The sequence below is a fragment of the Somniosus microcephalus genome, chromosome 33 (genome assembly GCF_052327205.1).
Source record: "Somniosus microcephalus isolate GS21.2 chromosome 33, FLI_Smic_1.0, whole genome shotgun sequence".
In the NCBI taxonomy this organism is placed as follows: Eukaryota; Metazoa; Chordata; class Chondrichthyes; order Squaliformes; family Somniosidae; genus Somniosus; species Somniosus microcephalus.
In genome coordinates, this window is record NC_141019.1 from 29,707,327 (window position 1) to 29,731,974 (window position 24,648).

Genomic DNA, 24,648 nt, shown 5'->3' on the forward strand with positions numbered 1-24,648 from the left:
TTTTAAAAGAAAAAAAATCATGCAGTATTGGGAGGTCCATGTGCTTCCTGGGCTCATTGATGTTTTTGAGAAGTTAGTTGTGAGTTGGAGAATGATGGCCATGGGTGACTTCACAGTTTTCCTTTCTAGAGGTGTTGTGCCTACCTGCTGTACAGTGGTACAGCTGAGGTTGGTAACTTGTGTGGAGGACTGCCATTATGAACTCGTCTAGCACCATTTGTTTGGTGATCTACATATTACATTATTTTTGAGTGCGTTTTAGTGTTTTACCTGTTATAAGCTTTTCCTTTTGAAAGGAGTGCCAGAAATGATCTGTTCTGGCATGGCCCACATAATTAAATACAATGCTATAAATTGGAAGACTTCATGGACAATCTCAAAATACAGAGCAGTGTGCATTTGTTTTTTGCGCACACTATACTTGTGGATCTGACTGATTCATTTGAGAGTTCTGTATTTTTTCACTTGTGCAAACAAAAATACAATTGCACAGACTTCTTCGATGCTAATTGTCACTTGATAATGTTGCTACTGCGACTACTCTGAATTCAATGTTTTATGGAATGCGCAACAGTTACTTTGTAAATGAATCGCTCATTCTCTATAAAGACCTGCCTTTTTTTTTCTTTTGCAGTTGCTTGTGTAGCGCCTTGGCTAAACAGCGCAGAAATAATCTATAAAAATGCCAGATAACGGCACCGAGGAGGCTGGCCCCAGTACAGATGATATTTGCCGCGACTTCCTGCGCAACGTCTGCAACCGCGGTAAGCGCTGCAAGTTCCGCCACCCAGACGCTAATGAGATGTCCACCCTTGGCCTTTTATCTTCTGATCTACCCGTTAATAAAGGTGAGATTCCGATCTGCCACGACTATCAGAAGGGTGACTGTCAAAGAGGGCCCAAATGTAAGTTCCTGCACGTAAAGCGCGACGAGTATGGTTATGAAAACCAAGGTATGGCGCACAGCCAGGTGTTTTCCCCCTTGGCACGCAGATATGATCGCTATGATGACCTCTACTCTAGAGGTTATGATGCTGACCACTACGATGGCTACGACACCCACCTGAAGAGGAGAAGGATGGAGGGCATGGGGTTTGAAGTGTACGACTACGGCATGCAGAATTCAGGCGCAGCTGACTACCGGTTTCTGAAGGAAGAGAATCTCATGCTGCAAAAGCGCGTTGAGGATCTCCAAAAACAGGTGTCAAACCTGATGGCCACCAATGAGCTCCTCCTGGAGCAGAATGCAAATCTCCGCAACCAAGTGAAGATGGGAATGATGGCTCCCATGACCCCCATGACCTCTATGACCCCCACACCCAGTGCAGCAGCTGGGAGATTCGCCACCCAGTGACATTCGAGTTGATCACCTGAAAGAGGTGTGACTCAACTCCTTAAATATTTGTTTGTCACTTCAGTATACTAATAAAGAAACCTATGTAGTTTGTCAGATCTGAGAAGGTTGTGCTGGGACTCTGCTTTACAGATGCAAATTTACAATTGACCTATAAAAGACCACAAGCTCCATTAATACAAGGCAGTTTTACCATACCACTACCTTGAATTTATAAAAGTGGGGGGGGGGGGGGTGGAAAGGTGGTTATCAGTAGCGTGAGTACCTTCAGGTCAAGTTGCTGTGATACCCTTTCTAACATTGGGATGGGGGTGAAGTAAGAGAAAAATATAATAAAAAAAATTCTGATATTTGTTCATGATTATACTTGGCTTCCCTGTGGTGAACACTTAAGCCACTTTGTATAATTTGATTTTCTCTCTTCTTTCTCTTTCCCCTTGCGCCCACCCACCCTCCTCTCCCATTAAAAAAAAAAGTAATAATGGGAGCACCTTGAAAATATTTAACCAATATGTGGGGGGAAGTTGAGTTATAATCCAGTATTGGGTTTAGGCAATTTTCCAAGTGACCTATTGTGAAAATTTTAGGTCCATTGACTGGATTATGGCCATATATGCGCAGATTTGCGCGTCGCCTCTCACTGTTTCACGCATTTTGCTCCTCTGAAAACCTACTTGTGTTGCAAGACTTAGACACATGCTCGATTTGTCTTTGGCAAAACATAGTGGCAGAAACAGATGTGAATTAAGTGGCAAAATTGGCCACTAATTGAGCCACCTGTACTGCAAAGCTTTCCAGTGTGTCTGTGTGTATATTGTGAGATGCCTTGGTATGTGTTGCAAGCTGTAACAGTCTTGGGTGCTGAAGGACTGTCTAAGTCTAGATCAATTTTATTGTCCTGATTTATTTTGTCATCTAAATGCGACTAATGGAGTACAGCCTTTAATATACCCTAATCATAATAAATGTAGCTGCCTCCTATGTATCTGTTATTCTGTATGTGACTGACTTTTGCGAGAACTAAGTCAATCATTTGCAAGCCAGCTGACTCTTGACTCAATGTGGCTCTAAAGCCACAGGAAACGAGCATTTTTAATGCTGTGCGTACTGGGTATTGTTGGGTTGGTGGTCCTTTGGTCTATGGAAATCTGTATTGTAGTGGGGTTTTTTTTTTTTTGTTGCATTGGTGGGAACCCAGGACCACTGCATGATGCCTCATGCAGTTTTTCCTGTTACTTTTCTTGCATTGCTTTCTACTTTAAAACTCAATTTAAAATAGTTGAATGAGTGTAGTTATTAGTTGCCATGTTTTCATTGGACTCCGGTGAACAGAGAATTCTGCCCGCTTTTAGTAATTCTCCAGCTACTGTGCATCAATTTTAACTTTTTCTCCTCGCTCTACTGTTCCTGTTGGAGGGCAGGCATTTTGGTCCCAAGCCTCTGAAAATCCTGATCTTGCACTGGCTATTGGTTGCAGAAAATAAAGCCTACATAACCTTCTGATTCTCTTCTCTTCCCCTGTTTGAAGAAACACCTGGTCTTCACTCAGCAGGTCCAACTGGGAATAGTGGACACAGACTAGCCCCTACTGCTACTGTATTTCTAATTCCCTCTTGTCCACACACTTCCCCATCCCCTTTATATGCCTTCTCTCGAGCTCAAGGGATATAATTCAGCATTGTGTTGCAAAATGCAATTCAGTGCACTACCACTAGGTATTAGCGATGATGGCTATCAAGCTAATACTGCAGCTACCAGATACTTTTGGAATTCCTTTCTTATAATCCAGGAATAATATTAATTACTTTAGTTATAACTGGTACACAGGGATGGATGAATCGTAGTTCAGTGTACAGTAGAATCCTGTTTGTGGTAGGTGGGACAAGATAAAATAGCTTATTCATCAGACTTGCATAAAAGACTGCTTAAGTCGGTAATGATTTGTAACAGCAGGACTTTGACAAGGATTTGCTTATTGTTGTATCTGATTTAAATTTGCATGGATTTGACTGTACAGCCCCCTTTCAGTTCCTTAAACCACAGTGCTTGAGCTTCATTGTTGCTCTTGTAGTTTTTTTTAGATTCTTGCACTGAAACATTGAGACTATTTATAGTCATATCTGGCATCGGTGGTTTAGGATTCTGGTATCCATCTATCCCTTGTTCTGGTATTTTTACATACTACGGGAGTTTAGTTCTTTTCAAGTTAAAGCTTGGGGTCAGTATTTTAACAGTTAACAATTCCCCCTCTTCTCCCCCCCACCCCATATTTACCTACATTTTTGGGAACCACCCAAGCTAAAGTTAACTGTCTGTGGGGCAGGGGCAGTTATTTGTCTATAGATATTCATCAGTTATTGTTAACCCTTTCCAGTCAAGAAACCATACATGCGACAAACAATGGGTTTTTTTTCTGGTTAAAACTTCCAGACTAGAATGGTTGCACCTCGACGTGTTTAAAGATCTAGAAGGAAGGAAGCAAGCGGTCAGGTTTCTTGGAGTAGTAACACAGTGAGATTGTTTCTTCACAACATACACAGACCCAGTCATAATCATTCACACTCTTTTTGTACAAGGGAATTGTGATTGAAGTAGGTTTAATGTGGCCATAGTGAGGTCTGTGCACCTGGAGAATGTCGATGCTCCAGGACAACACATGGGATTATCTTTCAGTACTGCAATAGTTAATAGTGTTCTCCTTCTGTCTGCCATTGATTGGAACTACATTTTTTGTTCCTTCAATTTGAATTCTGGCTTTTACTACTAGTCTTGCTAACTAGTTTTAATTTTTTATTTCAGAATTTAATGTTTTGATTTATTACTATGCTACCAAAATACATTTTGTTTCCTACATTGGACTTAATTTGCAGTGAAGTGGTTATTAAAATGGAGCAATGAACACTTCAGTTGTCTATCTGGGCATGCCAATAAAATGGGAAACCATCACTGCTATAGTTGCATCTTATGGGCTGGAAAGGTTTAATGGTACAGTATATGTATAATGTGTATATATTGATTGCTACATAGTTCTTTGCTATGGTTAATGCTTTTCTATGCGATTACATGTAGAATGTTCTTTCCCATGATTAATCGTTCCACTGATGCAGACCTCCAGGACAGCAGAACCTATACAGTCCTAAACTAAGTGTACTTTGTTTAATTGTAGACCTTTTAAAGCAAAAATGTGTTCACCTTCATTTCTATGGAAGTCTGTTGAGTGTATAACAATAAAGCAAATTTTCATTTGTGTATTGTTTTGTATTCCTTGTGTTTATAGTGCACACTTAAATAGATTGCCTGTTTTGGGACTAGATGGTGCAATGAGTTAAAACACTATCCTTTACCTCTAGGACATGAGTTTAAACTCAACTCGGCCTAAGCTAACGATATTAGAAAGTGGTTCTGAACATATGGAGGTGCTAGCTCCTATTGGTAAACCTGCCAGTTTATGCTGTTGAGCTGTTTAACTAGCGGGAGGGAGAAAATGGCTGTGGCAGTGACTTAAGAAAGGGCTGCCACCTACTTTCCACCTTCCCTGCTACCTCTACCCTGACTGCAGTCAGTGATTTGATATATTTTTGTGACCTACCTAGGATGTCGTCATCTGTTATTTTTAAAACATAGGTTTTAACATACATGGTTTTAAAAAAAAATGAAACTATATGAAGAGATGTTCAGGAAGGTCCTATCTTGAAAAAGCATGGAACAGAAGCAGGTGAGTTGCCTGTTCTTAGCCTGTGAATTTAAACTGGGGCAGTATCTTAAATATAAGTTCTATTTATTCAAATACAGGTTGCGCCAGAGGACTAGAAGATCGCAAATGTGATTCCATTATTGTAAAAAAAAAAAAAATACATGTTCAGCCACTCGATGCAGGAGGATTCACCGTGAAATATGATCTGGTCCTTTCTTGACATCTATATACTCACTTCTAGCAGGGGTCATGGGATAGTGCTCGGGAGTGGGAACCCTGGCTTTTCTTTGCCCTTGCCTGGGATGCTGAGGCCAATTGGGGAGGGCCTGCACTCTATCTAAAATGAGCGAACTCCGTATGGCCTGAGCCTCTTACCTGGGATCTCCGTAGTCTATATGGCTCCATAGATAAACTAGTTGAATTATCGGGGAGCCTGATTGTAACCTTTATTAAAAACATAATAAGGGAATATGACAAGGTTCCCCTTGTCCTCACCTTTCATCCCACCAGCCTCCACATTCAACGGATCATCCTCCGCCATTTCCGCTACCTCCAAAGTGATCCCACCACCAAACGCATCTTCCCCTCCCCTTTTAGCATTCTGTAGGGACCGCTCCCTCCAAGACACCCTAGTCCACTCCTCTATCACCCCAAACAGCCCTTCCCCTTCGCCTGGCACCTTCCCGTGCAAGTGCAGGAGATGTAACACCTGCGCCTATACCTTCCCACTGTCCAGGGCCCCAAACACACCTTCCAGGTGAAACAGCGATTTACTTGTACTTCTTGCAATCTAGTATACTGTATTCGCTGCTCACGATGCGGTCTCCTCTACATTGGGGAGACCAAACGCAGATTGGGTGACCGCTTTGCGGAACACCTCCGTTCAGTCCGTAAGGGTGACCCAGAGCTTCCGGTCGCCTGTCATTTTAATTCACCGCTCCATTCCCACTCTGACCTCACCGTCCTTGGCCTCTTGTATTGTTCCACGGAAGCTCAACGTAAACTCGAGGAACTGCACCTCTTCTGATTAGGCACTTTGCAGCCTTCCGGACTCAATATAGAGTTCAACAATTTCAGATCATAACCTCGGCCCCTATTACTTTTTTACTTATTTTTTCCACCCCTTTGTTTTGGGTCCTCCTTTTCTCTTCCCCCCCCCCCCCCCCCCCCCCCCTTTTTCCTTTTGTTTCTCTCTCCCACCTGGCAGCTGTCTCTTATCCTGCCAGTACACTTCACACCTAATCTCAGCTGTCTTTTGTCTCCACTGGCCTATTACCATCTCGTCTGGTTTCGAATACCTTTTTATTGTCTCTTTTACTTTTGTTTGATCGCAGCCCTGCCTTCGATCTATTTTCTTTCCAGTTTTGAAGAAGGGTTTTGACCCGAAACGTCAACTCAAATTTCTCCACGGATGTTGCCTGACCTGAGTTTTTCCAGCATTTTCTGTTGTTATATGGGAATTTAAGCCCTGTTAGCTATTTTCCCAATTATACATGCTAATCTGAGTTTTATCTTAAGGGAAGAAATTTAGTAGCAATAAATCTCTAGGCAGACAGGTTTGTAAAAAGGTAGATCATGCCTGGTAAATTTGTTGTAATTTCTTTCAGTGGGTAGCAGAAGGTTTGGATATTTGACTTGTGGAAAGCATTTGAGACATCAGAGAAGCCTTGATGCTAAGGGCAGTGTTAAGTAATGGGTGGTGCAGTAGGTTAGATACAGCCTTTTTATCTGTGGGACTTGGGCTGCTTGACTGAAGTCCCTTCGAGCTGCTGGGTGTGAGGGTCAGTTACGAATTTTTTGTTGTGGGTGTCGCTGGCAAGGCTAGCATTTATTGCCCATCCTTGCATAGAATATACAGCACAGAAACAGGCCATTTGGTCCAACTAGTCTGTGCTGGTGTTTATGCTCCACACTAGTCTCCTCCCATTCCATCTACCTCATCTCAGCCTTTCAGCATATTTTTCTATTCCCTTTTATCTCCTGTACTTGTCTAGTTTCCATTTGAAAGCAACTAAGCTATTTGCCTCAAGCACTTCCTGTGGTAGTGAGTTCCACATTCTAACCACTCAAATTTCTCCTTATTTCCCTATTGGATTTATTAGTAACTATCTTGTATTTATGGATTCTTCCACAAGTGGAAACATTCTCTCCACAGTTACCCTGTCCAGCCCATTCATAATTTTAAAGACCTCTATATCAGGACTTCTCTTTTCTAAAGAAAAGAAAAGCCCCAACCTGTTCCAATTTTTCCCTATAGCTGTAATCTCTCTGTTGTGGTACCATCCTTGTAATTCTTTTTTGCACTTTCTCCAGTGCTTCTATGTCCTTTTGTTATAGTGTGGAGACCAGAACTATGCACACTACAGCTTGACCAGGGTCATAAACAAGTTTAACATAACTTCACTACTTTTGAATTCTATACCCCATGAAATAAATCCCAGTGCTTTGTCGGCATTTTTAATTGGGTTGCTGCTTTTAATGATTTGTTCACTATCCCTAGATCCCTTTGCTCTTCTACCCCATTCAGCTTCTTATTTTCTAAGGTGTAGGTGATGTTTCTTGTTTTCCTACCAAAGTGCATCACCTCGCGTTTATTTGTTAAAGTTCATTTGCCACTTGACTGCAAGTTTTCTAATGTCTTGTATTATGGTTCCGTGTTAGCTATACTACCCTTTGTATCATCTGCAAATTTTGACAGTTACTTATTCATATTCCAAATCATTAATGTGAATTATGAATAACAGTGGTCCAAACCCTTATCTTTGTGGAACACTGCTTTCTAGTTTCATACAATCTGAATAACTACCCTTTACCCCATCACTCTGCTTTCTTGAGAATGGGGGTAAAGGGTAGTTGTCCTGAGATGTTAACTGAGTGCCCTGCCCGGCCACTTTGGAGGGCAGTTAAGAGTCAACTATGTTGGTGTGGGACTGGAGTCACATAGGCCAGACCGGGTAAGGATGACCAGTTTCTTTCAAAGGCCATTAATAAACCAGTTGGGTTTTTACAGCTATCTGACAATTTCATACCAACTTTTAATTTCTAGATTTTCTAAAACTGAATTTAAATTTTCAGTGCCATGGTGGGATTTGAATTCTAATTCTCTAGATTATTAGTTCAGGCCTCTGTATTTCTAGTCCAGTAATATAATCACTATGCTATTGTACCCACTTTATGAAATTAATATCAGTAGTCTGCTACCAATTTGCAGCAGGAGTAGACCCACAGCATAACCTGCCCCAAATTCAGCACTTAAATGAATAATCTCAGAGGCTACAGGATGTCTGGTGTGGGAGATGGAAAATGTTACGCTGGTACAGTCAAGGGTACTAAAGATTGCTTTGGACAGAGAAGGGGGAGCTTTGCTCTATCTCACCATGCTGTATCTGACCTGGAAGTGCTCAATGAACTGAAATGGAAAGTTACATTCCCCAGCACACATCCCTCATCTTGATGAGCACAAAACTCACAATCAATAAATAAAATAGGAACGTTTGTAAAACAGCAAGTGCCGCTGTAGTTAACATTTCTGAATGGAATTTTTCGAACAAAACCAAAGAAGCGGAGTAATATTAACTGGGTGACCGGATGTGTGTGATAGAAATTGCTTGAGCGGGTCCTGTTCATGTAGCTGAACCAGTGTTTTTTTGCTCCTCCTTTCAGTGTACTGAGAGTTACACAAAAAGGTGGAATACAGTTCAGTTTCTAATTTCATTTTGACATGCATAGCAGAAATGTATGTGTATGTAGTGTCATAAATTGCTAATGGCAATCCAGCTATTGATGCTGTGCCACAGACGGGTAAGATGTGGGATCGTCTGCTCCAACTTTGCTTTTTCAACTTGGGAAGTTTTTCTTGGCAACTGAAAAGTGGCTCCCTTTTTCTCCTTGCCTCTAAACGTTTGCTAGGTTGCAGTTCTACAAGTGGCAATCGCCTTTCAATACATCTCCCAAGTGGTGCGCGACTCAACAGTGGCCTGTAAACCTCAGTTGCTGATTGGATAAACTTACTTGACCAATGGGAAATCAAAAAATGGCTGTTGCCTGGCATCAAAATAAGAGTTTGGAAGAATATGAAGCTTGTTTCCATTGCTCCAGCTCTTGTTCTAAAATATTAGTGTTAATCGGCACCAAGGACTACATTACTGCTGAAGCCTTAAAAGTTCTCTGATGGGAAGGGCATAGGTGTCTTGGGCTTCTTCCTACTGCTGATGCAGGAATTGCTGACCTTAACCTGTAGCTTAGCCTGCAGTTGCCCCTCCTGATTCCAGGTAGGTCCATGAGTTGGAGGGTGATACCTCTACTCTGGCTGGCCAGTAACAGTTGATGTTGGTATGGTCCAAAATTCACCATTTCTGAGTTTTCCAGCTGAAGATACTTGTGGTTGGGCAGTCATCACATCTACAGAGCATCACTGCAAGAGTTCTTGAGTGAAGTGTCCTCGGCCCAATTATCTTCAGCTGCTTAATCAATTACCTTCCCTCAGTTAAGGCCAGGAGTGGAGTTGTTTGCTGATTATTGCAATGTTCAGCTCCATTCAGAGCTCCTGATAATGAAGTAGCCCATGCCAGCCTACAGATAATATCTAGGTGTAGGCTGACAAGTGGTAGGTAATGGCCATCTTAACCAGAGAAGCCTTGCCTTATCCCCCTGACCGCCAATGATATTGGCCTAGTCACCTATCATGAACATCTTGGTGTCATTGTTGACCAGAAGCTGAAGTAGACCAGTTATAGTTGCAAGAGTGGCTAACCACCTGACCACTCAAAGCCTCGCCACCATCTACAAGGCCCAAGTCAGGCATGTGATGGAATACTCGCCACTGGGTGATAATGATAGGTCTAGCCGCAATAAAGTTCGCACCATCCACCACAGCAGTTCATTTAATCGGTGCCCTTGCCACTGCTCTCTATATTCACCACTGGCTGCAGTATGTACGATCTACAGGAGGCACTGAACACCTCCCTCCCCTGGCACCTCCACCAATGAAAAGGATAAGAACATCAATGTAATGGAGATAACATTCACTTTCAAGTTCCCCTCCAAGATGCGCACTAGTCTGACTTGGACATGTATTGTCTCTGGGTCCACATCCTGGAATTTCCTATGTAACATTGTGGGAGATTTAATACCGCAAGCATTGCAGCAGTTCAAGGCGGCCCACCACCTCCGGGCAACTAGCGATGGGCAATAAATGCTACTGTACTAGCGTTGCCCATAATTACACTTTTTTTAAAAATTAAAGCATTTTAGGAAACCACTGTAGCATCTAGTTCTGAAAGCTGTTGACCATCCACCTTCTAAGGTAAAACAGATTTTGGTGTGGAGGCAATGAGGCTCTCGTTTATATAAAAAGAACACATACAGGTATACATTTATTGAGCAACCAAGGTGAAGGGTAGTTGAATCCACTTGTTGGCGAGGAAAAGAGTCAATAAGTAGTGATTAGGTTGATACCAAGCTTGGGATTTAAAAGCCTTTAGATGTAAGAAAAAGGAACAAATGTGGCCCTGGGAAGGAATGAGGAGCCTTGATGTGCAGGGTTACATCAATGGAACAAGCGATGAAGGTGAAAGTAGTAAGATTATGACAACAAAATAAAGTAACTGAAGAGACCAGAAGGAACTTTTTATAAAGAAGATTTTCATTGCTCCATTAAAGAATATGAAGATCAAGATATAGTGGTTGCGCAATGAGGACATGCATCTGAAAGAAGTTGAGTGTTGAATGGAATATTCAGTCATGGATAAGATTGAATGTTGAGTGGAAGAGGCCTTTAATGTGGGGGGAAGAGAGTGGGAGGGGAAAAAAGGTTTAAATCACTGAAGATATGAAACTAGTAAGGCAGTAAGAGAAACATAGAAGATGGGAGTAGGCCATTCAGCCCCTCGAGCCTGCTCCGCCATTTAATGAGATCATGGCTGATCATCCAAATTCAGTACCCTGTCCCTGCTTTCTCCCCATATCCCTTGATCCCTTTAGCCTTAAGAAATATATCTAACTCCTTCTTGAATATATTTAATGAATTGGCCTCCACTGCCTTCTGTGGTAGAGAATTCCACAGGTTCACCACTCTCTGGGTGAAGAAATTCCTCCTCATCTCAGTCCTAAATGGCTTACCCCGTGTCCTTAGACTGTGACCCCTGGTTCTGGACTCCCCCGCCATTGGGAACATCCTGCATCTAGTCTGTCTAGTCCTGTTAGAATTTTATAAGTTTCAATGAGATCCCCTCTCATTCTTCTAAACTCTAGTGAATATAAGCCTAATCGACCCAATCTCTCCTCGTACGTCATTTCTGCCATCCCAGGTATCAGTCTGGTGAATCTTCGCTGCAATCTCTTCATGGCAAGAACATCCTTCCTCAGATAAGGCGACCAAAACTGCACACAATAGTCAAGGTGTGGCCTCACCAAGGCCCTGTACAACTGCAGCAAGACATCCTTGCTCCTGTACTCGAATCCTCTCGCTATGAAGGCCAGCATACTATTTGCCGCCTTAACCGCCTGCTGCACCTGCATGCTTACCTTCAGCGACTGGTGCACAAGGACACCAAGGTCTCGTTGCACTTCCCCTTCTCCCAATCTATTGCCGTTCAGATAATCTGTCTTCCTGTTTTTGCCACCAAAGTGGATAATCTCCCATTTATCCACATTATACTGCATCTGCCCAATTGCCCAACCTGTCCAAATCGTACTGGAGTTTCTCTGCATCCTCCTCACAGCACACACGCCCACCCAGCTTTGTGTTGTCTGCAAACTTGGAGATATTATATCGAGTTCCCTCATCTAGATCATTAATATATATTGTGAATAGCTGGGGTCCTAGCACCGATCCCTGCGGTACCCCACTAGTCACTGCCTGCCACTCGGAAAAAGACCCGTTTATTCCAACTCTGCTTCCTGTCTGCCAACCAGTTCTCTATCCAAGTCAGTACCTTACCCCCAATCCCATGTGCTTTAACTTTGCACGCCAATCTCTTATGCGGGACCTTATCGAAAGCCTTCTGAAAGTCCAAATACACCACATCCACTGTGGTGTATAACCTTGTATGTTAGATTAGTTGGAGGAACGAGAGAAAATATACTGAACAATTTTGTTTTTGTGTAGCATTAGGTTGTATATTTTCATTTGCTTTGTACTCCAGTGAAGTTTCTTTCTACAGAGGAAGGAAGAAACTGGAAAACTACGCGTCAAGCCCTTCTTGGATATCAAAAATGTTGATGTTCCTCTGAAACCTATTATGTTTTTGCATGCAATCCTCTCCTATGAGAGTCTGTTGCGCTGCTGCTTCTAAACAATTTTCCAGTGTATAGGCTCTTCTGATGGCCACAGTTTTGCTAATCTCTGTTACATTCAACCAGAGCTAGGTTTGAAGCCATAGGGAGCAAGGAGTTGGTGTCATTGGTCCAGAAGCTTGAATCTTGAGTTTAGTTGTTGCCTTTTGAAGTAGACATTGGGGTCTTCAAGTCTAAGTTCCTGGTGAGAAATACAGCAGACCGTGGTCAAGTTTTCAGCTGTGAGATGGAAGTATAGAAAACGGGAGTGTTTTTTTGTGTTTCTGCATTATTTTTCTATACCCTTCCTCTCCTGAATGTGAGCTTAGGCATGTGTTGATCAGCTATTGAATCATGAGGGCATCGCCTGTTCTTGTATGCTTACAGTAGATGACAATCGGGAGTGGAAACCCAGATCAGATTTTAATTTCCCTAGCCTGAGAACTGGGGCTCATGTTAGCACCTGCAGCGGCACAGCAACAGAGATTGGTTAGGATTGCAACATTTTGGAAAATCTAAGACTGGACAGGCTAAAAGTGGGATCCTGGCTCGAGTTCTTATGTTTGTTTTGCTGCTGATAAATTCATTGAAAATCTTAGTAACCATAATAACTAATGCCTCCACATCAGAAGACACGCATGAGTAAAAGTAGGGGACTGTGCAATGAGTCTTGATTTTAACACTTTGGGGATGCAAGGCGGGGAAGAACATGTAGAACGGAGTATCTGACTGTAGAATTAAGTTGCGAGGCATACTGACCATATCAATAAAATAGAGAAAGGTAAGGAAACTTGCAACAGAGAGGGTGAGATTGGAGGCTACAGGTGAGAGTGAGATCACCTATCCAATGACCATCTTCAGACTTTTTAAACCTAAGCTTAGTATCAACTCATCACTACCCCCTGATTTAGCTCGATTTTTCTTTACAACCTTGCTGGTAGCCCCAGTTTGGTCTTGGCCCCTTTACTGTAGTTTCTCATTTTAGAAAAAGTAATGGGGGGGGGGGGGGGGGGTGGAATTGACTTTGACCTCAAGTTTTCACTTTTAGAAAGCACCAGAAACACCATTCAAAAAATGGATCGGTCTAAAACCTAGGTGAAGTATTGGAGGGTGCTCCCTGCTCATAGAACCATCCCCCAATGAATCAGCTTTAGAAGAGAAGGGAAGAAAATTGAGTTTTTAACTTTTACCTTCAAAATTCACATATCTTGGTGCTTCTATTTAGCTGCATAATTTTTAATTGTTTTTGAATTCACAAAGAAATTACATACTTTGCATAAAATATAAGATTTTAAATTAATGGTGAGTGATTTTAACAGTTTCTTGTGGTTGGGAGGAGCTCGTTAATGCCATTTGTGAAATTACCTTTGACTGGGAGGACCTCCATTGAGCCTCTTCGTGTTGGAGCATCTTCGAGTTGGAGCTACGAGGGAAGGAGCTGAGCTATGTTGGTAATCCCATCCCTGGTTTGTTAATGTTAAAGTTCTGGGCTCTGGGATTATTTTAAGATTTTATTGTACACACACTGAATGCAATAAGTGTGGGTTAGTTTGGCTGGCAGTCACTTTAATTTGTAGCAGGAAGTCGAAGACTTAAAAGGCCTGGGAGAATGCTGGAGCGGTTCCTTGTACAGTATGTAAAGTGGAACGACTGGTGCTGCAATCACCCAGGCTCATTGGAAAAACAAACCATGAAGTTAATTCACAAAATAATAAACAATGATGTTTTGGTTCACTACAATTGGATTATTAAATTAATGGCTTTTGAAAACACTTTCTCCTGGTCAGTTTTTTGTGATAATTAAGGGTTCAGTCACTTTTAAGGAAAGATCTTATGGCAGTACATCTGTAAATAAATGTTTGTAATTATTGGAGTACAATGGACTACAGCCCTGCCTAGTTATACATACTCTCAAGTTACAGATTTACCAAATTGATGTGCACATAGGCTGCACCTCCACCCTGCCAAGTTATCCCATGAAAATAATAAACCCTGCAAAACACATTTACAATTTTAAACATAACTTTAATAATTGCAATGACAAACTGGAAACCATACCATAAACAACACGCTCCATTACAGCTGTCAGGAAAAATCAAAATGCAGTACTGCTACTGAGGGGGAGAAATGTACCCATGTACATGAATAGGGTCCTACTTTACCAGAAAGGAAAAGCAGGCAACAGTTATGGCCGTATTCATTGGAGCTGTAGTCTTGAGTTACTAACTAGAATCAAGCAGAGAATCACTTCCATCCATGCTATTGGGGATACAGAAACTTTTAAATCCTTGCTTAAAGGATTTCAGTTTGGCCTGTTGCCACACATCCAGGTATCTGAAGCTGCACAGGCTTCTTCAGCTGTTCTTTTGGTGTCCCTATTATTTCACATGTAAAGCCAGTTGTGGTACTTGTTTTGCAAAACATGCTTCAATGTTTTATTTACAGCCACATTCACGACTTTCAGTTGCCTAGTGGTCCCTCCTGGTGTGGCTGTGTCAGTTTTGCATCGATGAATTGGCTCTTAAACAGCTAACTTTAAATGACCACAGAGAGCATCCATTCCCCGGCACCCGGACTTCGATTTCATGCAGTTCTTATCAATTCCCCCCGCCAAACCATATAAGTAAGTCCGGTGGAGTTTTATCCTTGGGTAAAAGTGTTTTTCATTTCATTATCACAAATGGCAGGTAGCTTCCTGCCATCTGGCATGACTTCCAGCAAAACTAAATAGCTGTTTTTCATTGCCTGTTCAAATGGAAATAGTAGGGTCTGCCATTTGCATTCACTGGTGCTGCTAGGCATAGCATATGACATGGGAATTTCATCTATATTGACCATTAGGTCTAAGATTTATCAATCATACCGTTTACACAGCTTTATGATGTAGCCCTGGTATTTCATTAACCGATGACCCTAACTACTTCACTCTGCTTTTTCCCCCTTTTCGTATCCACCCCTTGGTTTCTTGATTTCCTCCCCACCCAACTCCTGATCACTCAACTACTTTCCTTGCCCCAGTGCTCACTGGCAATATTGATGGCTCCCTTTTCTATAGGCACTGTTCCTTCGTGTCCTCTCAAGTTACTGCTGCATAGCTAGTTTCCCTTTCCTCTCCAAGGCCCTTGAATACATCGCTGCCACCTAGCTTCGCACTTGCCCCTCCCACAGTTCCCTATTTGAATCCTTTCAGTCCAGCTTTTGTCCTCCTAGCATTGAAATCTCTGTTCAAAGTCAATAACATCACTTGTGTCTATAACATCTCTTCTTGTCCTTCTCAAACTCTAATGTTCCTTGTTTTTCTACATCTTGCCCTTCCATAAGCATGGGTTCAGGTCCATATGTGTGTTGATGGCACCCCGCTCTACCTCTCCACCACCACCGTTGACTTAAAAACCATTTCTGTGTTGTGGGACTGCTTGTCTGACATCCAGTCATGCATAAGCCTAAACCTCCTATTCAAAATTGGGAAGATCAATGCCAACTTATTCAGTGCCCGCCAAAGACTTTTACCTTGCCCCCTGACTTCATTCCCCTCTCCAGCTGCAAGCTCAAGTTGAACTATAAGATGCATAATGTCTGTGGCCTGTTTGACCATGAGCTTCGGCTATATAGTATGCATCACTATGGCTATTTACTTCCAGCGCCACAACTTTGCCCACCTCTGCTCTTTCTCTCTTTCTCCCCTCCCCCCCCCCCCCATGGTCGCTGAAATTTTTGTCTGCACTTTCACTATCTTTGGACTCGACTTCACCAATTCTCTCCTGCCAGCCTTTTGCAATCCACCCTGCATAAACTCTCTGCCAAAACTCTGCAGCTTGCACCCTATTCCATACCAAGTGCCACTCGTTACCCCTTCAACGCCTTGCCCATCCTATCTCTGCAACCTCCTCCAGCCCTTGGGTGCTTTTGTCTGAACAGCCTCGATTGTCACTGCATAGCCATTTTTTCACATCTCTTGCACAAAATGCTGCACCTTGCATATACTTTCTTGGTGGGCCTCATACTTTCCATCGTGAAGAGCTTATCTTTCAGCTTTCTCCAACTGCATTTTTCTCATGCGCAGCAACACAATTAACTTTATTTTCTGCAGAATCTGCAATGTTCTCACTTAGTATACGTCTGATGCTTCTTCTACTAATACCAATTTTACCAGTTCTGTTGCAGGTCTCCTGGTACCAATTTTAGCATCTCCATTCATACTGATCATGTCTTGCCATTGCTAGTAGGTGCTCGTGGTAAGTTGGAGAAGCCACCAAGGTTTTCAGACAGATAAGTCCTTGTTTATAGACAGACCCAGAATGCCAAACAACTTTTGTAGTCTGTGGGTGTTGATGATATTTGATAGTGTGATGATTTAAGCTTGGGGAGAGAGCGTAGGAAGGGAGCCCACCCCATTAGTTGGCATGATAAAACTCATCCATCATGGAGGGAGTACTCTCCAACAGTCTCAACAACAACTTGCATTTATAGAGTGCCTTTAACTTAGGAAAATGTTGCAAAGCGCTTCACAGATGTAATCAAAAAAATTGGTCAACTAGGACTTGGTGCGGGATAGAAAGCAGGAAGTAGAGTTTTGGATAAGCAGGTTTACTGAGCGTGGAGGATGGGAACCCAACCAGGAGAGTAGTGGAATAATGGAGTCCGAAGATGACGAGGTATGGATGAAGGTGGTCGGGGCAGAGATGGGCGATCTTATGGAGGTGGAAGTCAGCAATCATTTTGATGGAGAGCATATGAGGTCAGAAGCTCAGCTCGGGTTGAATTGGATGCTGAGGCTGCAAACAGTGTAGGGGTAGAAAGAGAAGATATTTCTGTAGATGCTCTGGCTACAGTGGATAGGTAAGAGCGGAACCAAGCAGGGCAATCCCACTAAACTGGACAACAGTGAGGCATTGGAGAAGGATGGTATAGTTGATTACCAGAGGATGAGGAGGGATAATGCACCAACGGTCACAGTCACAGAGAATGTTGCTCGTAACTGGTTGGGGCCATTTCGGTGCTGTGGGAGCAGCCAAATCTATTTGGAGAGATTCAGATGGACTTGCAGCAGAAATGGGCACTGATTTGGGAGGTGACAACACATTCAAGGGGTTTGGAGAGAATAGGTTGGAGATAGGGTGGTAGTTTTCAAGGACACAGGTTGAGGATAGTTTTTTTGAGGGGGGGGGTGATGACAACAGTTTTAAAAGGGAGGGAGACAGTATCTGAGGAGAGGGAACCAGTTACAATGTCAACTAGCGTGGAGCCAGGAAGGGAAGTTTTGTGGAAATGTCTGTTATCCTCCCAAGCTCCACTCTACATAAACTGAAGTTTTGCTGTCCGCATCCTATTCATCACTAAGTCCAACTCACAAATCGGCTACAGCTCTGTCACAGACTGCATCCTCCACTCTTCTGACTCTGGCCTACTGTACGTTCTTCCCCACCCCTCATCCTTTCCCTCATTGGTAGCAGAATTCTCTGGTCACTGCCCTGCACTTTGGAAGTCCGTTTCCCCACTTGCTACATCTCCCCATTTTTAAAAGCCACATAATCACCCTCTTCAACCATACCTTTTACCACCTCTCTTAACTCTTCTCCATAACTTGCATCATTGAACAGCTAAAGCAGGGAAGGAAACCCAAAATGACGGGTCTTGAAGCTGCTGCAACAAAATTGAACAGAAATTATTTTTTCTCCACCCTCCCAACAGATTTTTCTTTGCCTTCAGCATATATACTGTGGGACATGGGTTAATCTAGGTTTAGGAAATACCAAGGTTATAACAGTGAATAATTCAGATAATTAAATTCTAATGTCATATGATATTCAGCTCAGCAGTTATATAAGCAGGGTATGCTGGGAGGTCCAGCCAGTTCAGTTAAGTGGTGTTTGGATAAGGGGTGTCCCTTGGTACAGACAGTAATTTAAAAAAAATGAAATTGCTAATTTGAAAGGTATTTAAAGTTGCTACTCTTTCGAGCACTGTGTAGTGCTTTTTACTAATAGAAACTAAAGCGTAGGAGTATTTAAAAAAAACAAACAAACCCTGCATAAACTGGAAGACTACAGTGCCCTTCTCCAGGGCAATTAGGGATGGGCAATAAATGCTGGTCTTGCCAACAACGCCCACATGACTGAATTTTTTTTTTAAAGTGCCCACCTTTTAGTGTCTTGCATCTGAAAGACAAGTTAGCTTGTAACAGGGCCTGGCATATGAGATTCACTGCAAATGCAGGCTTGATGACTTGAAACACTGATATTTAACTGAGGTGAGTCTTGGAAATTAGAGGATGGATTACCTTGCAAAAACAGATGGAAAAACTATCTTCTGCTAAGCCCATTCACTTTGAATGAGGCATCAGATAGGAAGGGATGGTGTACCAATATAATGTGCCATGAAATGATGGAACTTTGGTTCATGCATAGGGCCCCCACAATGAAGATTTCTAAATTAATGCCCCTTTATGTACAGAAGCACTTCACGTAGAAGTGGTTTTCTAATATGTTGAGGCTGCTAGTACTGTAGTGGCAACACAAAAACTGTCTTGAAATCCTAATTGCAGCTTGGATGCCAAATCTTTTCCAGTGGTTCCCGGTCTCGGAAGGAAAATCGGAAGTGCAGATCAATCTGTACGCACACTTCCTAGTATTTGGTCAGAGAGCTATGTTTGGCAGTGATTCATCCAGCTTTTTGACCATTGAATGCAGAGCAATTCTGGCTGACACCCCACCCCCATCCCCTTGCTAGCTGATGGAGATGCAGCTAGTTGTAGTGCTCTCTCTACCAGTCTAATTGATTGACTAACAGTACAAACCAGGGGTAAATCTACTTCCTGGCCTGTAAAGCTTAGTGCAATACTATACTGTGTATTTACTCACTTGGGAGCTGCTATTGTGTCTGAAGTTACATTCTGGCAATTTATATTTCAGACCTTAAGAAAACTTTTCACACAAATTTGGATAGGTTTGATTATCAATTTATATCTTAAAAGTATTTTTAATATAACATTTTTAGGTCTGGTTTCACTTCGTACGTTGAGCTGCAGGCACAAGTCAATTGAAACAAAATCGTTCAACACGTGGCGCAATATTGTGGGTAGATTGGGAAAGGAAGTTTCAATACATTGGTAGGGGTAGGCCAGATTTTTCTTCTCCTGTAGCAGAGAGAAATCCTGCGAGTTTACATTTTATTGAACTATACCTTTTTTTAATTGGAACATATTCTAGACTTTGTTCATAGGACAGCTGCACAGTTTGACGAGTCTGTCTCATTCAGCATCATTGCACACAGTAGGAATAAGTCCAGATTATCAACCAAGGAAAACGATTATGGATATACATTTTAAGAAAATGTTGGCACCTGCTTCAGGAATACCATGCTTGAGATGCTCTTTTCCTGTACTGTATAAGGGCGTCTTCTTCCCATTACTAATGTGCCAGTTATTTTTCATTGTTGCACAGAGTGGTGCTGCTGTTCAGTAGGGCTGAATTCTTCATCTTTGGATTTTCCCTCTTGCAAAACTGTTTTCACTTTGACCGAGAATGTCTCCTTGCACTAAGTATTTTGTGAAATGTGATCAGGTATTTATGATGGCCACTCCTCATGCTTGCAGCGCTTATTGTTGAAATACCATAAAACGAACCGTCATTATGTACCATGTGTTTGTGTTTCCATACAAAACAACGGCATATTAATATTGTGCTGTCATGTATTACGCTTTGTTCTGCTTGCTGTGGAAAATGTATGCATCAAATGAATGATGTCACTATAGGGTACTGGAAGGGCAAAGCTCATGGGCAACATCATCAAAGTGAAACGTCCGAAGGGATTGTGTCCATGTAGGTAACCTGGACTCACTCCTGAGGTATATGAAGGATACTTTTATTTGAAGAATGAGAAAGACCATACAATGTAGGTAATGTTACTTCTTTGATTATATTCTGGATTGTGCCATACTATGTTTCAAGTGGATTATTAACGCTGTATGTTACACACCTAGGTGGTATAACATGCCTTTTTATTACTATAAAAATTAGGTCCAATGGAGCATCCCCAGAGCAGTTCTCAGAACTCTGTAATAAAAAAGTAAGTGGATTTTTCAGTTTTGTGGCTCTGCATTCAAGTCGCTAAGCGGTTCATATGCTTATGTCTCATTCAACCTTTATTTTGATTATTCTGGTCACCTTGCTTTTTGATTCTGGTTTGCCTAGCTGGCGCAGAATGAGGAATACTGGCAACAGGTGGTGAGTCCTACAGGTTCTTAAACTGTCTAGAATGCTGTGTTGCTTTGTCATTAAAAAATATAGTGTGACTTAAGCAAATTCTGTTTAAAAAGAAAATGTGGTTGATATATTTTACAAATTTGATAGTTTGTGTTTATAGTAGTACATATGATTATTATTGATTCTGCAAATTCCAATATCGCCAGTCATTTAAAAAACATATCACTGTATTTCAACCAAATTTCAGAAGCATTCTCTTGTCCTCAAGTGCTGTGTTCCTTCAAATAATGGGCCTGTTTGGAACTCTAGAATTCTCCAAATTGCATCTCTTCAGTAACCGATGGCGAAAGACTACAGGAGGACATAGGCTAAAAGATGGGCAGACAAGTGGCAGATGCAGTTTAGTGTAGAAAAATATGAAATATTACATACTGAAACTAAGAATAGGGGAAAGGAAATACACCGTAAATATTAAAATTCAAAAGGGAGTAGAGGAGCAATGGGACCTTGATTGTGTGAATACATAAGTCATTGAAGGTGGCAGTGCAAGTGAATAAGGCCTTAAAAGGGCAAACAATCCTTGGGTTTTTTTTATCTAGAGGTACAGAGTTTAGAGAGTGATGTTGAACTTGTACAAGGCCTCAGTCAGGCTGCAGCTGGAGTATTCTGTACAATTATGGACATCCTGTTAGAGGAAGGATATGAAAGCAATGGAAAAGGTGCAGCGTAGATTCACTAGAATGTTACCAGGGCTGAGGAGATACGGTTATCAAGAGAGACTTGAGAAGTTAAAGCTGTTTTTCACAAGTTGAGAAAATTAAGGGGTAACCTGATAAGAGGTCATCAAGATTATGACGGTAATGGGAGAGCACAAAGTTAAGATAATCACAGAAATAAAGAGGGGGTTGAAACATTTCAGTGTAGTTAGAATGTTGAATTTTCTGCCACAGTCTATTGTTGAAGCAGAGTACATAAATTGTTTTAAAAGAAAATGAGATCGTTGCTTGAAAAAGGGGAATATTAAAAGGTGATATGGGGTGCAAGCAGGCGAGTGGGATTAAGCTCGGTGAGATATTAAAGGGTTTGGAGAACGAGCAAGAAAGTGGGATTAGACTAGGTGGCTTGAGAAAAACGTGGGCGCAGACTTGATGGAACAAATGGCCTGTTTCTGTGCTGATTCTATAGGCAAACACCTGGAATTTCTTTTGCACCAGTTTATCACCAAAGTAACAAAACTTCAAACTTGCTGAGAGATTTTTAGCAGACTCTTGGCTCCTTCTGATACTAGGCAAGCTGGAAGGTGCACATGCTGCATTTGTGTATCAAAAACACTAAAGTAAGTTGAGGATTTCAGTATTAACAACAAAATAATCATGGTGTAAACTTTCCATTTGTGCATGATTACTAGCATAACCCACAAGGCATTACTCAGAACTATATGTATATTTGGCATGTTACCAAAACAGGGCTGAAATATTCCACATACTGACTAGCCTGAGACAAATTACTTACCAGCTTTGGTGAGCTGAATACTCAGCAGCTTGCAAATAATTCTGCTCTTGTTTTTCTCTCAGTACACCTGATCCTTTATGGCCAGTTGCAGCTTTTTGCCTTCCATAAAAACATATGGGACTTTGTCTCATCGGACGCTGGTGGGTTCCTTTTAGTATTATTTACATTGAAAGCCATACTTGATGCTGTAATAGACACTGACTAATGATCTCAAGGAGTTAACATTTTTTACTTTTGTCAAAATGCAATTTCCAATACAAGTGAACATAATACAAGTGTTGAATTGTGTCTTTGTGCTTAATAACATAACCTCCTAAGCAGTCTACCAAATCTGTGGTCTCATTTTTTTGGCATCCCATTTGAGCGAGATCAATCTGTCATAAGCTCTCATTTGAATCCCTGCTTGCATTTGCGCTAAATTTTTGCGCTAACGTAGCAAACGGAGAAAAATGCATCTAATTCTAGCCAGCTCCTCTGCTGCTGATTGCTGCCTTCATTGCCGCTTGTGCATGGTGTTCGTGGGGCTCCTTCAGATTCTTGTTATGAAAAGCCTTAAGCCTGGCTCCCAGTGTTACTAGAAACTACCCTCCCTGCCAATTGCCACTGTCCTGTGCCTTTTATTTGCTGTATGATGTTCACTTCAGCCTTTGAACATCAGTTACTAACTTTCTTCAAGGATAAAGATGCTAGCTTTAAATATGCATCTGGCGCATAATGGGAAACTTTCAGACTCTCACTGGTATGAAACCTGCAGGAAGAGAGCAGTTGAGGAGGATTTTCATAATGCTGAATTTTTGGAGTTGCGGCTTTTATTTCACGATCATACTGCTACTTATACTGGATGCAATGCTTTTTTTTCTGGTGGCAAACAACTAACAGATCTGTGTCCGTGACTATAAGCAAAATCAGTGCCAGTTCTGGATAGCACTAGCCATGCGCAAAAAAAAAAAAATGGAATAATTATAGCAATATCTTGGCAAGCAACCAACTAACAGATCTGTGCCAGTTCTGGATAGCACTAGCCATGCGCAAAAAAAAAATGGAATAATTATAGCAATATCCTGGCAAGCAACCAACAGATCTGTGTCAGCGGCTATGAGCAAGAGCAGTGCCAGTTCTGGAGATAGCACGAGTCATGCGCAAAATAAAAATGGAATAATTATAGCAATATCCTGGCAGCTATGAGATCGAGTCCCTTCTATAAACATGCTTGCTAATCCACCAGTTATTGGCAAAATAAAAGCAATACCTTAGTCCAGTGGTGTCGGTGTTTGAGTGACCTCACAAGACAGTTTACTGTGTGTTATTTCTGAGTGAGTGAGTAAGTGCCTGGTCAGATCACTCAAGACATTTACACCACTGGCACTGAAATATGAGAGTAAGTTCAGTGCTCTCGGCAGGGGACCACGTTCAAAAGAAGCGCAGGTTGCAGCTGTATAGTACTGATTCTTGAACCTAAGCTTCCTTGGAACAGGAGGTTGTGAATTTATCCCATGGTTTTTATGTGCAATAAATCAAGACACATGTGAATGTTAATGCATTTATTTCTATTTGGATTATCACCATATATAATCTGCAATAAGATATGCTGCTGCCCTGAAACATGCTCCACAGAGTGCTGGTCTGGGTAATTTACAGAAACTTGGTGATTTCTTATTGTTTCACGACCTTTCTTTTGCTGTTGGGTTGTTCTGGCACTGCAGGTGATCAAATCATGTGACATGGTGGGCCCATGAGTCAGAGGTTGTGGGTTTGAGCCCCACTCTCTGGCTTGAGCACATAATCTAATCTGACACTTTAGTGCAGTGCTGAGGGAGTGCTACATTGTCAGAAATGGCATCGTTTGGATGAGATAAACTGAGGCCACAGCTGCCTGTTCAAGCGGGTGTAAACGACTCTATTGCATAATTTGAAGAGATGGGGATTTATCCCAGTGTCGTGGCCAACATTTATCCCTCATCAAACACCACCAAAAACAGATTATCTGGCCATTTGCTGTTTGTGAGACTTTGCTGTGCGCAAATTGGCTGCAGTGTTTGCCTACAAAACAACAGTGACTACAACTTCAAAAGCAATTCATTGGCTGTAAAGCGCTTTGGGACATCCTGAAAGCATGAAAAGCGCTATATAAATGCAAGTTTTCTTTCAATGGTGTTATATCACATGATTTGGAGAATTATTTCACCAACCAGGTTACAGGAGAATATTGTTGCTTCTGTGTATATTGTGATATTTTACACACTTTGTGTCAGATGATAAGAATAATTGTCATTTTTTCAACTGAGAAATAAAAGGAAAATCAACTTTTCAACTTAAAATATCACGATCACAGTGTATCGAAATGTCCGCCTGCAGAAAGGGGTCAACGCCTCCTGCTGCTTTCCCAGTTCCACGTACAGGCATTTATCATTCACTCAGGTCACCAAAGTTTAAACAATTTAAATAACTACTCTTAAAAATGATGATAGGTATAAGACAATAATTCAATTGAGCAGATCTTCTGTTATAATAAACCAGCAGAGATAATGTAAGAGTTGTTGACTGCCAGAAGAACCCCCAAGGTTGAGTGGAAGTCTTAAAGTTGTCATCAATTCTTTGCAGTAACTCCT

At 41.7% G+C, this 24,648-nt stretch overlaps 2 protein-coding genes across 11 annotated transcripts in view; both read left to right on the top strand.

The window, feature by feature from the left end:
* The window catches only part of LOC147097070 (zinc finger CCCH domain-containing protein 10-like), an 83,597-nt gene that overhangs the window by 29,860 nt on the left and 29,089 nt on the right, over positions 1-24,648 (top strand). For 6 of the 7 annotated variants that reach the window (XM_085972862.1, XM_085972861.1, XM_085972860.1 and 3 more), the window contains exon 2: positions 635-4,603. The exons of the other annotated variant lie outside the window; for it this stretch is intronic. In XM_085972862.1, coding sequence (XP_085828988.1) covers positions 683-1,354 — 672 coding nt within the window. In that variant the 5' untranslated portion in view covers positions 635-682 and the 3' untranslated portion in view covers positions 1,355-4,603. Of the gene's footprint in view, positions 1-634; positions 4,604-24,648 lie in introns of those variants that run through there. 7 annotated transcript variants of the gene reach the window in all.
* The window catches only part of LOC147097071 (zinc finger CCCH domain-containing protein 10-like), a 31,470-nt gene that overhangs the window by 1,435 nt on the left and 5,387 nt on the right, over positions 1-24,648 (top strand). The window contains exons 1-3 of one of the 4 annotated variants that reach the window (XM_085972853.1): positions 6,478-20,390; positions 20,516-20,548; positions 22,102-22,179. The exons of 1 other annotated variant lie outside the window; for it this stretch is intronic. The gene's annotated coding sequence lies outside the window, so the exon portion shown is untranslated. Of the gene's footprint in view, positions 1-6,477; positions 20,391-20,515; positions 20,549-22,101; positions 22,180-24,648 lie in introns of those variants that run through there. 2 more of the 4 variants (XM_085972854.1, XM_085972855.1) reach the window with 2 other exon arrangements.